The 17,402-nt window shown below is 39.1% G+C and overlaps 2 protein-coding genes across 6 annotated transcripts in view; both read right to left on the reverse strand.

The window, feature by feature from the left end:
* Nucleotides 1-17,402, reverse strand: part of LOC110042290 (methylcrotonoyl-CoA carboxylase beta chain, mitochondrial-like) — a 168,892-nt gene that overhangs the window by 43,881 nt on the left and 107,609 nt on the right. For 3 of the 5 annotated variants that reach the window (XM_020747653.2, XM_089299028.1, XM_089299027.1), the window contains one exon: nucleotides 2,229-2,372. In XM_020747653.2, the coding sequence (XP_020603312.1) occupies nucleotides 2,229-2,372 (144 nt within the window). Of the gene's footprint in view, nucleotides 1,780-2,228; nucleotides 2,373-17,402 lie in introns of all 5 variants that reach the window. The other 2 variants (XM_089299030.1, XM_089299029.1) reach the window with 2 other exon arrangements.
* LOC110053757 (uncharacterized) lies at nucleotides 3,268-9,859 on the reverse strand. The gene has a single exon (XM_020760035.2). It carries the CDS (start codon nucleotides 9,611-9,613, stop codon nucleotides 7,808-7,810), a length of 1,806 nt encoding a protein of 601 aa, XP_020615694.2. The 5' UTR covers nucleotides 9,614-9,859; the 3' UTR covers nucleotides 3,268-7,807.

A 17,402-nucleotide genomic window follows, 5' to 3' on the forward strand; every position in this document is an offset into this window, starting at 1 on the left:
TTTCTATTAATTCACCAAAACAGCATCGAAGACAAGAAGACTATTGACAACAGAATAACAATTTAATTTGCTGTTTGATATATGCATCAGTAGATGCACACACCTGTACAGCACCGCAAATGATCTCCGACTGCAAATGATAACCAGACCAGAAATGATCCCCAAATTGGACCGCAAATGATCCCAAACTGCAAATGATCCAACCAAAAAATGAGGAATGGCATGGAGTTTGGTTCCATGTTGTTTTTTCTTCATCATCCAAACAAATAACTTAGAATAAATGTAAAGAAAAGATATTGACAAAAATAAATAATTCTCATGATAAATAATTCAGTCTCATTTTCTCTTGACAATTCTTCTGAAAAATCACGGAAAAAACAAAAGCTCGTAAACAGTGACACCATCTCTCTTGGCTTGATCTACACATAGCTTAATGCTACCATAACGAAGACATAAACAACTTTTATACATTTGTGTTAATACCACGTCACCAGTGAGAGCGATTGTGACATATTAATGACCTTTTAGTCATATAAATGATATTCTGTGAGCTAGAAAGTCTGCATCTCAACACTCCAAGCCGGTTTGGCTTTCGCATCTTCAATTTACAGCCAGAAATTCCATGCTGATGATGTAAATGTGTCCTAAATCTTGACAGGATCACTAATTGGTCAACTTACATAGTTAAGCAATCTAAGACTTACCTTCATTACCCGTGGGAGACATATGCAGAAAAACTGAGAGACAGGATATCATTACAGACTAAAAATAGAATGGCAGCCATAAGCAGTTTTCGTGTAGGATTTCCAGACCAAAGATGTCTTGCATCATGAACAACCTTAAACTGATACATAGGTTACTCCACTATACTACAACCTGATATCCTTCAGAATTTCTTCCCCCGGACTTTCAAAATCAGTCACAAGAGTATCCTGGGTATCAGAGGATTTTGATTTCATGTGATTCACCAAAACCGGAAACGGTACTAGAAAGTCTCTAGCACCCAGGCAGGCGAGAAAATTAAACACTAATTATCTGATGTTATTTATCCGTTTGCAATTTTTGCGTTGATTAAATTGTTATGAAATGTTGTGGTATAAGCAAAGCCGATAACAAGGCAACCTCATTCCCAGGGTCCTCTGATTACAAGGCATTCCTCAGAGCTTTTACGCTAATCTATCAGAAGAAATATTTATCATGAAAATTATATCTACATCGAGAATATGGTCAGTCATGACTTGTTTCTGTTTAGGTTAAAAATTGAAATCTCGACCCGAGGAACAAACTCCATACCATTCCTCGTTTTCCAGTGGGATCATTTGCCTTCCATGTCGGGGATCATTTGCGGTTGGGGATCATTTGCAGTCCAAGTTGAGGATCATTTCTGGTCTGCGGATCATTTGCGGTACTGTACACACCTCCCTGAGACCTAAAGAACATTACGACTTACTTGAAAGGACAGCCAAGAAAAGAGTATTGAAAGAAACAAGCTTACACAGGAATGCACAGCCCAATTTCTTAATGACGTGACAGATACATTTCCATGTGAGTAACCACAAGGCTGATAGTTTGAAAGCTGAGTTTGCATGAGCAAAACAACTCGCTCAGCAACACCTGAATGAAATACCAAAGAATAAACAAGGCATCTCATAAGCTTGTTTACAGTGCAGTTAATATCCGTTGAAAGGAAAAAAACTAATGACAAAACAGCACAACAGAACGATTGAAAAAAAGGAAAATAACTTACCTTGAAAACTGCAACCAAATCCCGACAAAAAGCTGAGCAAAGAAGTACAATGACAACGCAATGTAGCAAGAACTGGCAACGATTACGCTCTACAAATGTAGCATTGGCCGCCTTTGCTCAAAAACAATTGCTTGAAATTACTAGTACCTAGTCTACCCGTCACACTATTCATGCTTCCAAAGCTCTGTCACATGACATCACGTCCTCAAACTGACAAAATTTCGATAGCTTATCAGGCTTATGCATGCATAATGCATAAGTCAGAAAAACAGAACCTGGCAAAATAACAGAGAGTGAGGATGAACCACCCCAACCCGTGACAGTTGTCTTGCATAATGTTTTGTCACCTTGATTTTGAAATAAAGTCTAGCAATAGCAAACAATTGACATCATGAAATAATCAATAAACCCGGGAATAATTGCCATTTACAACATTTGAAAGCACATACACAGTCAAACCTCTTTTGGTTTGTATACTTACCTGTGATATTTTGCAGAAATAGTAGTGGAATTTTACGTTGACAGCAGAGCTGTATAAAGTGTGTTCCCTTAAGCGCAGATTCAGAAAAGAGCACTCCATTGTTGCCAATGATTCCAACTGGATAGCCATGAATTCGAGCAAAACCTATAGAAAAAAACTGGCCATGTCAGCAACAAAAGCATAGATATTTTGGCACGATAAGCTAATCTTTACATCTCAAGAGAAATCTAGCTTCTTGACAATGAGAGTCAATAAATTTCAATCTATTTGGGCATGCTCACAGTAAAAGCTTCACACTTAATGATACTACCATCACTGTTTGGCATGAAATTACATAGACTACATTATGTGAAAAGGATTACGTCATAAGAAGTTCCACTAAAATTGTACAACACTGAATCAAGAATATCTCTAGAAATATTGGAGCAATGTTCTTCAAACTTGTCATCAGAAATGTACAGAGGAACAAAATGGCACCCGTTGTGGCTCCACTCCCACTCTTGGCTCCATTCTCTTTCTGTCAAAGACAAATATCCCTATTTGCAACCCTTTAAAATTGGACAGAGGGTCCTGTTCGGGACACACATGGTGCCCATATTGTCTTCACTCTCCTCTCTAGATTGTTGGGAGCAGATGATCCTTGTTTAAGGCAAAAATGAGAATTCCAGTCTTAATTGAAATAGGACCAGCGGCAAAACTGTTGTCATGACAATGGCACAATGGGTGTCATTTTGTTTCTTTTGTGATGTACATTTCTTGTGCCAAGTTTGAAGAACACTGCTCCAATATTTCTAGAGATATTCTTGATTCAGTGTTGTACAATTTTAGTGGAACTTCTTATGATGTAATCCTTTTCACCTAATGTAGTCTATGTAATTTCATGCCAAACAGTGATGGTAGTATCATTAAGTGTGAAATAAATACTTCTTGAAGTTACATGTATGCATGTTTAAAAGCCATGAAAGTTTTGCTTGCTTTCTTCTTTTTGGAACTTCAATGAATGTGTGAATCATTTATTTAGTTGATTTCAATTAATTAGTTTAGCATTGCAGCAAGGGAATTGGGCAGGGTAAGGTAGGTAACTGTTCACTCTATGTAAAACATGTTTGTCTGAGTTACGTTTTTGATAACATCACAAAGCTATAATAAATTTGTTTCGGAAAACTTCTTACTTTCCTTGTGGTACTATTCTCTCACTATTCCCATACTAGTTATCATTAGTGTTTACTATATACTAAGTGGAAGACACATTTCACATGGGATCACACGCTAACATCGGGTGCTTTTCCTTGTGGTAGAACAAAACACGTATTACGCATGCGCTCTAGCATTGCTAGCATGATACACTCCATTCTCGTCACACAACATGCTTTTTATGTGTCTTGTGATATCACACTCATTTTGACCGGGGATATCTGTTGTTCTTTGGGTAATGTCACTTGTTCCTTTTTACTGCAAAGAGTGCTACTGTGGATGCGTATAGTTTAGAATTACCCCTAGCTCAGTTCAAGAAACATTAAATGCTGTTTTCAGACTACACTTAGTGTCTTTGGCAGTGGGAAAGTGTTCAGCTTCTCCTCAGCAGCTTTTTTCTCTCAATGGTAAGAGAATGGACTGAGGAGATGCGATACTGTTGAAAACATCCATGAAGTTATTGGTGATCCTTGTCTGAGATGTTATGACAAACAAAGTACTACTTCTTATCACCAAAGCAAGTCATAAATTCCTGGTATCGCTGGTTCTCATTTTCTTTTTGATTTGTTGTTCTTTATTTTCCCTGCTAATATCGGTTATTTTCCTCACTTGTATTTACTCTGTGACAACTTCTTCAATCTTCAGTTATTTACAATCATACATGTAGGTTCTGGGGTCTCAATTCCAGGTGCGACCTTCATAATTGTATTTTTTCTTTCTTTGTTATATTTTTAGAGATCTTAAAATAAAATACTGTGCTCAGCATAGAATCACTCTACCACAAGGACAGCACTGCATCTTGTCAGATCAACAAAGTAAAGCCCTGTTCGACGGGTTCCTACTTGGTCCCTACTTCTTTTTTTCTGAATGCCAAATTTATTGGCATTCAGAAGTACCGGTATGGGTGCAAACATCTGTCACTTGATTGTTTCCTGTTACCCTTTAGGGATGCTTGGAATGCAGATTTTTCTTATATTATTACTAGAAGTAATCACAGGGTGTTGAGTGCATTTGAGTTAATGCTGTCAAGGGAAAGGAAGGTGTAAATTTCAATGACTATCAATGTCGATGTAAAGCAGAGTTGTTCCCAAAAGAAATGGATCGTTGGTAAGAAAAACAACACCAACAAGCTGTGTTTATTTATTTAACTGCTGGGATAACTTAAATTACGGCACTCAGGATCAACTACTGTAGAGAGTCAATTGCTGGACATTGTGGTGATATCGATGGATGAAACCATGTCAGTGGAACTGTAAAATGTGAGAACAGTGAAACAAATGCCAATCTCAAGTGACTGTATCCCCAAGAAGGGAGACCTCAAGAAGTGGAGTCATTTGTGCAATATTGAATTGCAGGAATTAGACATTGGAGAAGTTATGTTGGTGGTTGGTCTCAAGGAAAAGCCAAATTTGTTCCTTCTGCTAGAGTACAAGGCAGGAGAGGAAGATGAACCAGTCGCCGTCAGATATAGTTTAGGATGGACTGCAATAGGTCCTGTTGGTGGCCAAAAGGATGGCCCAAATTGTTCAGCAAATTTCACACATACCACAGAGAACTGTATTGCTCACAACAATGTTCCTGACTTGGAAGAAGAAAATGTGTGTACTAGTCTGATTATTAAAGGTTCAAGATTTAATGAGCAATCAGATGATGATGATGTTAGTGGCTGAGGTCCTACAGAAGAATCCACTGATAAATTGACAAATCAGAAGGACACCACTATGTTATTGGACAGCAAAACTGAATGGGAAATTCGAGATGAAGAATTATGCCGGCAGTTAGAAAGACTACGGAAAACAGACTTTTAAAACTCAGAAGTAGAGACCAAAGTTTGTGCATCAGTTGAAGATAAGAGAGCCCTAGAAATTATGGAAGGGACTCTGCAGCAAGTCGATGGACACTTTGAAGTTGCCTTGCCCTGGCGACAAAACTTATCGTACTTACCCAACAACAAGGCATGGCAGAGCGAAGAGCCCTGTTATTGAAGAGATGTCTCATAAAGGATGATGAATTGTTGGAGAAGTATCAGACAACAACGAACGACTACACTAAAAAGGGACATGCGGAAAGGGTTCATGAAGAAGCGTTGAATACAAGAGATAAACCAGTGTGGTACCTCCCTCACAATCCAGTAATGCATCCTTTGAAGCCTGATAAGGTGAGGGTGGTTTATGATTGTGCAGCAGAGTTTGCACATAGCTAAATCAGCAGCTGCTGCAGGGAGTTACAGTCGTTTCGCCCCAACTCAAAGTCATTTGGCCCCAACTCATTTTATTCCCCTAGTAATTTGTAAATACATTTCAAATTACTAAACGAAACGACTTTAAAGTTGGGGCAAAATGACTTTAAGCTGGGGCGAAACGACCTGGGGCGAAATGACCTGTTTCCGATGCAGGTCCTGGATCAGACAAATCAGCAAGTGGGTGTCTTTAGTCGATTTAGACAAGAAGCTGTTGGAATGGTTGCTGACATAGACGGAATGTTTCACCAGGTCCTGGTGGACCCAAAAGATTGTGACACTTTAAGATTTTTATGGTGGCCGAATGAGGACCTGACAATGGAAATGGAAGAGTATCGCATTATGAAACATCTACCGGTATTTGGTGTTACATCTTCACCTAGTGTTACTTATTTCTCTCTAAGGAAGACAGCCCAGTTGCATCAGGAGGAGTTTGATGCAGAAGTAGTAGAGACAGTGAAGCGCAACATGTATGTAGATGACTTGATGAAATCAACAAGTTCTACAGAGAAAGCAGCCATTTTAGCAAGTTGACTGCACAGGTTCTTACAGAAAGGTGGTTCTGCTCGTTGAAGTGGTAAGGTAATGACAGAGGAGTGCTGCTATGATCCCAGAGTCTGAAAGAGCCAAATCTGTGGTTACCGGTAATTTAGAGCTCAAATGACTTCCTACAGAGAGTGCTCTTGGCCCCAAGTGGAATACAGAAGAAGACAAATTTGTGTGGGAGGTCTTGGAGAAGATATTGCAGCTAGTGAACCAGAGACCCATGACATGAAGAGGGATTGTGTCAGGTGCTTATTCCATCTTTGATCCTTTGGGACTCATCGCACCATATGTCCTGAAGGCTAAGTTGCTGTTGCTTATACTCATGATCAGTAGAAAGAGATTGGGCTGGGATGACCCATTACAGGAAGCTGACAAAGAGCAATGAGAAGCACTGGCTAAACGATCTCCCAAAGTTGCAAGAAAAGCAAGTAGACCACTGTTTCAAGCCTAAGAGATTTGGTGAAGTTAAAGAAGTACAATTGCACCTATTCTCAGATGCTTCTTGTCAAGGATATGCAGCCATTGTTTACCTCCATTTGAAAGATGTGACCAACCAAGTTCACCGTACATTTGTCATGGGGAAAGCAAGATTAGCTCCCAGGCGTGAAATTTCAATTCCAAGATTGGAACTGACAGCAAGTGTTATCTCTGTAAGGCTCTCCAAGATTATTCAAGAAGAATTGGCCCATATTTATTACTGGACTGACTCAACTTCCATGTTGAAGTGCATCAACAACAAATCAAAGAGATTCCACCAGTCGAGTCTAATTCCTTAACAGTGATACACAATGGGCAGGGCTTCATGTTGCCTCCTTCAAAAATATAGGGCTTAATATAGGGTTTTTTTACAAGAATACAGGGATAATATAGGGGAATTTTAAAAAATATAGGGGGAATATAGGGATTTTTAAAAAGTATTTTCAACACATATAAAGCAAAAAGATCCTTTTTATTGCCTTATCTGTCTGCATTTTCTACACTCAACAAAACAGAATATTAAACAGCTGATACACTAAAGGATAGTGTTATTCAGAATGCAGTAGGCTCCTCTGTTCCAACACCAGAAAGCACGCTGTTGGAAATAACCTCAAACTTTATATTCTTAACACATTCAGTCTTAAATTCATCCAAGCAACAATCTTGATCACATCAATCATTTCTTATAATTTCAACAATGCTACTGAACTCATGCATTACCACCATGCTCTCGAAGTATTCATGGGTACAACATTACTACTCTTTAAAATTAATGTACATCATACAAATGTCCTCCACATTTAGTCTTTTCTCTTTTTGGTAGATGGATGCTTGGAGTAGTCTTCAAGGAGTCTCTTTTTGTTTTTGTCAAGCTCAACTCCCTTGTTTGATCACTCTTTGGTTTGCTCCACTGCATGTTCCAACTTTTGCTTCGCAACTTCAAGTAGCCCTTGAGCTATTGCAGCCTCGTTGACGTTTTTGTCCTTAATTGCCCATGAAAGTCGTTCATTTGCTTCTTCATAGAGTGTTTTAGCAATGTGTAGCTCACTGTCTTTCTGTTTTACAGCCTTCATCAATTCTTTCTCTCTGTCAGACAAATTTAGTCTTCCTTTTTCCAACTTCTCTACTTCTTTTTCTTTCTGTTTCTCAATTTCCCTCTGCATCTCTTTCTTTGATTCTTCCATTCTCCGTTTTTTGCCAGCTCTTCCCTCTCGTCAGCAAGCCTTTTTGCATGTGCCTTGTGTGCATCTCTCGATGCTTCAAGCAACCCTTTTGTGATCTTAACATTTTGTGGCTCTCCAGACACCTTGACATGATCTTTGACAGTACATAAGCCATTTATTGTCAACTCACCAAGAGAAGTTCTGTCAGGAGTAACTGTCTTCTTGTTTGCAGAAAGACTTCGTTCTACATCCGCATTGCCATGAGCTAAACAGAGAAGGCCTTTCACAAGCTTCTGAAGAACGGAATACTTGCACTCTCCCTGCAGAGATTTCTCCTGGAACACATCTGCCCAGTAATGGTCAACTCTTCTTGTGGCGCTCTCCTCATCGACTTGCCCAGACTGGTACACTTTCCACTCATCTGTAACCAGAGCAACTTCTTCTGATAGTGTTGGCATCATAACTGCCAGTCTACATATAGCTTGTGCTCCATGCTTGCTATTCCTAAGAACTGGATGCAGGAACGAGACATCTCTCAAAAGCTTGTTGTCTAATGGTAGATGGCCAATCAGATACTTTGTGGTGTCCACATAGAACTGTTTCATTCCTAGAAGAGCTTTCTTCTGTTGGTCATCAGACAGCTTGGACAGAGCTGATTGAGTTTTCTCTCCTCCTTCCATCTGTGACATGGAAAGTTGGTTATCTGACTTGGAATAGTCTATTGCCAGCAGGTGCTTCCCCTCTTTGTCTGCCAGGACTTGGGTCTCGAGAAAGCGACCCATTAGGGACTTCAGTAGTTCACACATTGTATGATGCAGTAGGTGAATCAGTGGCCCTTCACTCTGGAAGAAGCATAGAAACTTCTTCAAGATTGGCTCCACAGACACAAGAAAAGCCAACTGCACTGGGAAGGACTTGTCCCGTAGTTTTCTACATATACGATTGTACCGGTCATTCTTCTCCAAGGTCTTTGAAGGCTTCTGTTGCTTGGGCAATTCTTCCAAGAAGTATTTCTTGATCGCTTCCCATTTCTTGACAATTCTGTCTAATGCAGGAATAAGTGTGAGCCACCTACATTGTACATGCCGGATAAATAACTCTTCATCAGGTCCAAGATCACTTAATACATGGATGTAATCTTCTATTTGAGAGGGTGAGCTCTTTAACCAATAGAAAAGATCTATTGCCAGTTCCTCAGAGGCATCTCCGTAAACATTAACACCTGCATGGAAAGCATTGTGCACAACATGAATGTTGCAAGGGATAAATGGCAAAAGACCAGGGAGTCCTTCATCTAACAGTGCCTTATCAACTGTACTCCAAATTGTCATGTTGACATTTGGTCCATCTGATGACAAACTTATTAAGCCTGAGAGAGGCAACTGGCAGCCTGTTTCCTGAAGGATCTCCACAATTTTTGTTGCAACATCATGTCCTTTGGCATGCCCAAAGAATAGTGTCTGCAAGAACCTAACACTGACCTCGTTTTTTTCTTCTGACCAATAGCGCACTAGTATGTCACACTGCTTGCGGCCTTGGGCATTCCCTGTTTCATCATATTGAATGGTGTATCCAAAACCTGATTGTGAAATATCTTGGCACAGTTTTTGTCTTAAGTATGGGCCTAATCCATCTGATATCATGTAAGACACTTTTGTTCTGCTCATTGTAAAGTTATTAGACACATCTCCTGGGAACATCTTTTGGAACAACTGTGGTATACCATCTGATGATGCAAATGAATAGTCGCTTGCAGCAGTTTTCATAGCCCACAGAGCTTCAGCTCTAGCTACCTTCTCTTGCTGTGACAAATCTTGAATGGTTATACTGAGAGGTCCCTGGTCTTTTCCTTTATTCTCACTACTGGTTGTGGAAAGAACAAAATGTCTTTGAGCTTGAGAAAACTTGGCAGCAGACAATTTCCTGTGCTTTGCAAAGATGACCTCAGCTGTAGATGTGCTTGGAGGCAAGTACAGTATTTGGCTAATTTGTTTTGGCACAGATGGATGAGAGAGTACCTGTCAACATTGTTAGAAAGGAAGAAATGGAACACTCCAAGAAGAAACTTGGAGGTCAGTGATTTAGTGTTATTGGCAGATGAGTCCTTCCCTAGAGGCAAGTGGCCACTTGGATGAATTGTAGAGGTTATTCCTAGTCGAGATGGATTAGCGCACACAGTAAGAGTGAAGACCAGTTGCACTGTGGCGACGTGTGCCAAACGACAGCATAAAGGAGAACATGTAAACAGGGCAAGCACCACTGTACTTACGCATCTGGTGACAGGGTTGTGCTTGCTGGAAATGGACTAAGTGGATGACATGAATCAATTAGTTTGAATGTGTTAGCATGACTTGTAGAGTCAGACTGAACCATGTGATCATGACTTTGAACAATTGAAAACTTTCCAAACAGTTGCTCGGGACATTATGAAACCTTACATATTTCGGCTATAGTCGGTAGCCCCTGTACTTTGCGTGTAAATGTGACTGTTGTTTAACATTCCCATTTAGGGGCCGGTGTGGCCACTTCGTTTCCGGTTTATACATATCCGGTTTAAGTAAAATCACATCACATGACATTTTCCCCTTGGGAATCACATGTTTTGATTTTCGTTTTTGCAAATTTGCAGTTTGTAGTTTATTAGTTGTTAGTCCAAACAGTTTTTTAATGTGCACCTTTGCATGTTGGCAAGATTAGTGAATGTTTTCAGACCTTTGCACGTAGGCAAGGTTATTTCCTGTTTTTGTGTGCCATTTTTGTACCTTTTGTACGTTGGTGACAGCAGTGCCTTTGGTTGCACGTTGTGGATTGTGAAATTAAATCAGCTGACAGCAGCTATACTTAGAGACAAAAATTCAGTAAAAAAGGCAAAGCGTGGTAACCACAAAACAAAATACAACTGGATATTAAAAAAGCTTTAATGAAACAGAAAATGGAAAATGTAAAACTTTCATTTGATTATTTCTCTGAGTTTAAGAAACAGATTGTCTGAACAATGCCAATCTATTTCGCATGTTTGCACACATCCTTTTGAGACTCAATAATGAACATATCACATTTTTTAATATGTAATCTGTTTTTGGTTTAAAGTGTAACGCATACAGCGTGGGGAATGTCACGTTTTTAAATATGGAATCTTTTTTAGGGTTAAAAAGAAGTTTTACAATTTTCTTTTTAACAAAAATGTTAATAGTTAACATCATGGTTTGCTACAGCTTCTTGTTACAGCTTTGGTTAAATATTAATACTTTAAAAGCAATTAAGATAAAAATCCATTTTTCGATTTTAGCAGTGTTTAATTGATGGCAAATTGATTAAGACAATTGAAAAATCAAGAATTCCATACTGGTAGTAAGCTGTGATACAATAACTGCTTTGTCCCCAAGAGTTCTTCCTTGACTGGAGTGAGGTGCCCATCAGAGTGGGTGCCCACTTGAAAATCATAATGCAACCTAGACATTAACCCGTATAGCAAGCATTTCCATAGTAAAGTGCGGACAATTAAAGTCTGCTCACGCAAAAGGCAAGAAATACATTTCGTTTCACTTCTACAATTTTAAATGACTTACATGTACACAGCCAGAATTGAATCTGGCAAAAGCCTTTGCATTCAGAAGTAGGCTCTAAGCGCTCTTTGATTTCTTTTCTTTTTGTCCTTCTCTTTCGATGTCAGTGAGTGCAGAACTCCCAGTCCTGTGTAATGTCTTGTTCTTTTCATCAACTATTTGTTCATATCATTTAGCCTTATCCATATTTATTTACAATATGGAATAAATAATAGAGCAAAAAACATTGTTTGAATTCTCCTGTCCATTTCTCATCTCACGGCTTGAATCATTGTATAAGGATCACTGCAGGTGATGATTGGAAATTATTAGAGAGAACACACCCCTTATCCAGAAGTCTTTTAGCTTTTAGTCTTGTATCAGGATTAAGCCTTTCCATCCTCACTGCAGCTGAATTTATTCGAGCATCTCCCTCCACTCTGTGATCTGGCCCTTGCAGCTGACAACCCTGAAGTCAGGCTGTTTGCCTCTAGAGAGCATTTGTCACCATCATTCACAAAGCAAGGCTGTCTTGACCGTGAGCTGGCGCTGGTCCAGCAACAAAAGGAGAAGTTGGCCTTGGAATATTAGAAGTCCACCGTTTACATGTATGAAAAGCGATTGTACTGGCACTACCCCTAATTTCATCTGTGGCCGCATCTTCACCAGGAAAGGATAATCAAGTAAAGAAAAGAACCATCGACTGGCCTTAGGACTTTATACCAGGTACGTCAGCAAACCCAAAGCTTATTTCATTGGATTTATCAGCCTTTGTAGCAGGTTATTTGGTGATGATTTGCACCTACAATGCAGAGTTAACCTCCCACATGCTCGCTGTGCTCAAAATACTTAGGGGCAAAGCCATGGCCAACTACTCTGTCATATTCCTCATTCTCCACCACTCCTCCATCAGAACCCACTGTTAAGAGCTGCCAAGCATGGAATTATAAGGGTTCTTGCTCCTGTGACTCTTCAGCTTGTAACTACGCTTTGCATCATTTACGGCAGGTTGGCAAGTCTTCTGAGCACCCTATGTTGCATGCCCTAAACACATGCAGATGCCAATTCCGGGTTAAAAATGACTGAATAGCTTAACCTTCCAGTTTTGAGACGTTACCTAGCCAAATATTACCTAGATTGCGACATTGTCAAAATTTTGCAATTTGGCAGGCCTATCAATCTACATTGCCTCATGCTACTCATATAAATCATCAGTCATCTATTTTCGCCCCTCCTGCATTCTGCAGGGAGGCCAATTTTGTGTCCTAAGATCCATCGATTGATTGATCCATCCATGCATCCATGCATCCATCCATCTATGCATACCTTGCCCCAAAAAATCTCACTCCATTCCGCATTAGGACTGTGTTCTGTCAAATATTGCATTATCAAAATATTGTATTGAAGGATTTTCAGTCAATAGAGAAATTAAGTCTCAAATAAGTCCAGATAAGTTACAAGTAAGTTATGGCATAAAAAGTTTATGACTAGTTCCGTTAACAACAACTCAATTTGAGTAGACGTATTTTTTTTTTGGAGTGCATATGCCTATGTGTAATTTCCTTTTTTTTGGGTTTAATCCTATAATGTAGTGTCAAAGGAAAAGGAATAGAAAACAATACAAAGTAAAACTGTAACACAGTATAACACGGTTTAATGTAGTGTAAGGTAGTGTAATGTAAATGTAGTTTAATGTAGTATGATATACTGGTAATAGGCTGAATTATTGTAACATAATCCTGTGTTATTTGAAATAGAGTGTAAAAAAACAAAAACAAAAACAAAAAATACCCAAAGGTAGTTACTCATGAAACTCATCATCCAATCCATGCATAAAGTTGTCATGCATGGTGGAGTATGTGAAACATTGACTCATACCAGAGACAAACATATTAGATTCTTCAAGGTCAACAACTTGTTAAAAGAATCATCTCCAAATGCAGAAAAAAAAACAGAAGGACCACCCTTTCATTCCGTACCTATACCACCTTCACCGAAACCAAGAGTTCAGCAATCACAGGCCTATCAATTTACAGGAATTGATTATGTAGGTCCTCTATATGTCCGCAACCAAGAAAATCAAACTTCGTCTAAAATTTATATTTATCTATTCACCTGTACCGCAGTAAGAGCCTTGCATCTTGAATAAGTGGAAGATCGGAGCACTCAGGCTTTCCTCAGAGCATTCAGAAAATTTATTAGTCATTGTGGAGTCCCAGAAAGCCTCATTTCAGACAACTCAAAGACCTTTAAAGCTGGGGCTCAAGAACTTCAAACAATGAAAACTAAACTCCTTGAAACAAATACATCACACCAGTTCCTTGCCAACCATAGCATCATCTGGAAATTCATAACAGAAAGAGCTCCATGGTGGGGAGGATTCTACGAAAGGCTGATAGGACTGTTGAAATGATGCTTAAAGAAAACTACAAGGAAAGCCTGTCTGAATATGATTGAACTAATCACAATACTCACTGAAGTAGAGGCTGTCTTAAACAGCCGATCCCTGACTATCCTTACATGGATATCAATGATGGCTCTCCTCTAACCTCATCACATTTCTTATGTGGACAATGCCTTCTAACATTGACCGACACAAGGGTTGGGGAGAAAACACAGATCGTAACTTTATCCTTTCTGAGATTTCAAGAAAAGAACTGACAAAAGAGCAACGTATCACAAAGCAGTAATACGAGCCTTCTGGGCACGATGGTAAACAGAATATCCAACAAGTCTGAGTGAACATCACTCAAACTGAATGACAATGTCAAACAAGAAAACACTTGCTATGGCAGATGTTGTTCTTATACACGATAGTGCACCATGCAGCCAGTGGAAACTAGGTGTTGTTAGTAATTTACACACAGGGAAAGACAGATTAGTCAGGTCTGTATCAATAAATTTTATCCATTGGAGGTGTCAGATGATAGCAACAATATGCCATATAAGAACACAGACAAAGAAGCTGTAAGTGATAGGCATCGTCATCATGTACAACTTGCTGCTCAGAAGGCAGCACAGAGAATCAAAGAACAATTGGAAAAACCATTAACTTTTAAGGGAACAATGACAGATTTGCTGGGGATTATGAAACACTATCCTTACACTCATTTATACTTTACTACAGTCATTTCTTTTGTATACAGAGAAATATGCTGCATTTTATCTAATCTTGTCGGCCTGAAAGAGTCTTATAAATCACTTCATTAACTATGCACTATATGTGCGACGTGTAATTCTAAGTTCATCTACAACAAATGTACAGTAAAGGGAATAAGATGCTATACCAGATGTTCACGTTATTACAATAGTTGTAACATCCACAGACCTGTTCCTTTCCTGGTAATATTTAAGAGGTTAATCATTCATTGAAGCTGCTTTCTTGTACAATTGTAGTAAAATTCAATTCTGAGTAGCTCCTCAGGCCTTCAGCCTAAAGTAAACTCAGTAACACCTTGCCTGGCCTAGTATAACATGATGAAGTCTATTTAATCAGTGAGCAAAATGTGAAGAAATAACATTACTGAATTCACGCAGCGGAATAACTGGGTTATTTCTAATTTATCAATTACAATTCATGGGGTCACCGAAAAATCGTGATGCGGCCACTATTAATTTTTCGGCAGCTCATTGAACTTAAACTGGGTTAACAGTTGCCATGGAGATTAATTGAATAACAATAGATTTTTTTGGCGTGGTCTATCCCACGTTAGTGGTCTCTTATCACTGTCATGCATTGACTTTTTTGTGAAACGTGTCACAGTCATCATGGTCTGTGTGAGATGTTGTTCACCATGGCACAAACAAGTGCATAATCTTCTACTGAACATGGTGAGTGGTAATAACAGTTCGAAACAGTTGTATTACTATAGCGGATTTCTGTTTTTTTCCCAATATGTGTCGGCTACACATCAGTCAAGTTTGCAAGGAATCTTCACACCTGAACCATGGCTTGAACAAGAAGTGCTCATTCACCTTAGAAGGAAGAAATTTTAATCGACCTCTACAAAGAACACAAGAGTACAGTACAGCCCAAAAATAATGCACGTGCAAGAAGTGGCGCAAGAAGTTCTCGCGCCGCAAGAACACGGGACTCCAGGGACTCCAGGACAGATTGTAATAATAATTACAAACAGTCAAATTTCCTCCATGTCGCCGAAAAACAAAACAAAGCGAACCCAGCATCTAATTCAGAACCAAGCAATAAAAATGTACTGCTACTAGTTTAAAACTGATGAAAATAATTATATAAACCCAAAGCCAAAGGCCTTAGGCCATCACCTTTTTTTTCTCTGTTTAGCGTCGTCCGACTGACCCAGATTTTCGTGTTTTCAAAAAAGAGAAAGTTATGCAGAAGGCAATGAAGGTAATGAAACATAATTTCAAACAATTGTCACTTTAATCTGAAACATAATCAAGTTTTTGCCCTGCAGATTTTTAGTTTTTTCCCAGTTCTCGTTTGATTTTAACAACGACGTCAAGTTTTCCATCCACCATTGCTGCCATGTTGACTTTGTAACCACACCTTGTTGTTTCCAGGCTTCACGGATATTATGCTGAGGTAGCAGGCCTCCTAGATCCAGACTCCTTTTCCAATTTTATTTCTTTTTTTTTCCCCTTTTCCGACCTACCGACCCAAAATCAGAAAACACATTCAACAATAAACAAAAAAGGGGGATGGCCTTATCTCTGTCTCAATCTGTAAAGTTATTTTGAGATACTCTCGATTTCACACATTGCTTTGCATGTGACCAAAATCTTCCCACTGTCTAAAATCTACCGACTGATTTTAACAGGGCTTAGCCTTTTTATGGCTTAACCTGTACAGCTTAATATTAGTCACATGATCACTTTAAGAAACTTCCCAAGACCTTTTAAGTAACAGTAGTCATATGTGGTATTAAACGTCTAGTTAGTTTGTTCGTCAGTACAGGTGAGACCTCTTCGGCTAAATTTATTTACGTTTTGATGGATATAAATACTTTGCAGAAAATGTAAACAGCAGCTCAGGCAAATCAAAGAACACTTTCATCAATCACTTTCATCGCATCTGCTCATTACTTTTTCTTTGGCCGTTCGAATGGCTGCCATCATCCATTTGAAACATTTCTTTGGTTGTTCAAACGGTAGCTATTGTCTCAATTAAAAGGCATACGTTTCATAATTTGGGTTGGTCCAAATTCAAATTAAGTTCGGCTCATGAAAAGTTTCTTGTCTGAACTGAGCATTAGAGTTTAAATTGTCAGTTAAGGATTTGTTGCTTTAATTTAATACTTCTTACAGTAAGTGCCAGCACTGGAAAAATATAAATTCAACTGATCCTTACACCTTTGTACCATCTTGATACAGATCTTCGCCTGCTAAGATGTTAACACAAAGAAGTTCTTGCGGTTTGGAAATCCTACCGCAAAGAACTTCTTGCGTTTTGAAAATCCTACCGCAAAGAAGTTCTTGGGGTTTTTACTTCTAACTGCAAGGAAGTTTGTGCGTCTTGCAGGATCCAAGCGCAAGCGACCCGCAAGAAGCCACAAGAAGTTGCCGGCTTGCTGACGCAAAAAGAAGTTCTTGCGTGTGCATTATTTTTGGGCTGTGCTGTACGTTAAAGGAAAGGGGGAGTTTGTTAACATGGCAAGAAAGGCAGATGAGTGAATGAATGCGCGTGAGCGAGTGTTTCTTTTTGTCATAACTGAAAGAATATGCACAGTTCTTAGTGAAAGGAATCGATGTTCATGTGGAGGTGCTCTCTATAAAAGCTAGACACAACGCTGTGTGAATTCATTAATTTCTTCATATTTTGCTCACTGATTAAATAGACTTCATTGTAACACGGTGAATGGTTTGAACCCAGGAGTATCAGTAGTTCATATAGTGTGATCGTCCAGGTGAGTGTAGTTCTGAAAAGAACTGTTGTTGGTGACAGATGTTTCGACAACCTGAGCGGAAGTCATCTTCAGAGTCAAGTGAATAGTGTTTGTCAGTCGATGATGTTATAAGTCTGGTCCGTTGAATG

This window comes from Orbicella faveolata, unplaced genomic scaffold (genome assembly GCF_042242905.1).
Source record: "Orbicella faveolata isolate gen_17 unplaced genomic scaffold, um_ofav_v1 contig_34, whole genome shotgun sequence".
In the NCBI taxonomy this organism is placed as follows: domain Eukaryota; kingdom Metazoa; phylum Cnidaria; class Anthozoa; order Scleractinia; family Merulinidae; genus Orbicella; species Orbicella faveolata.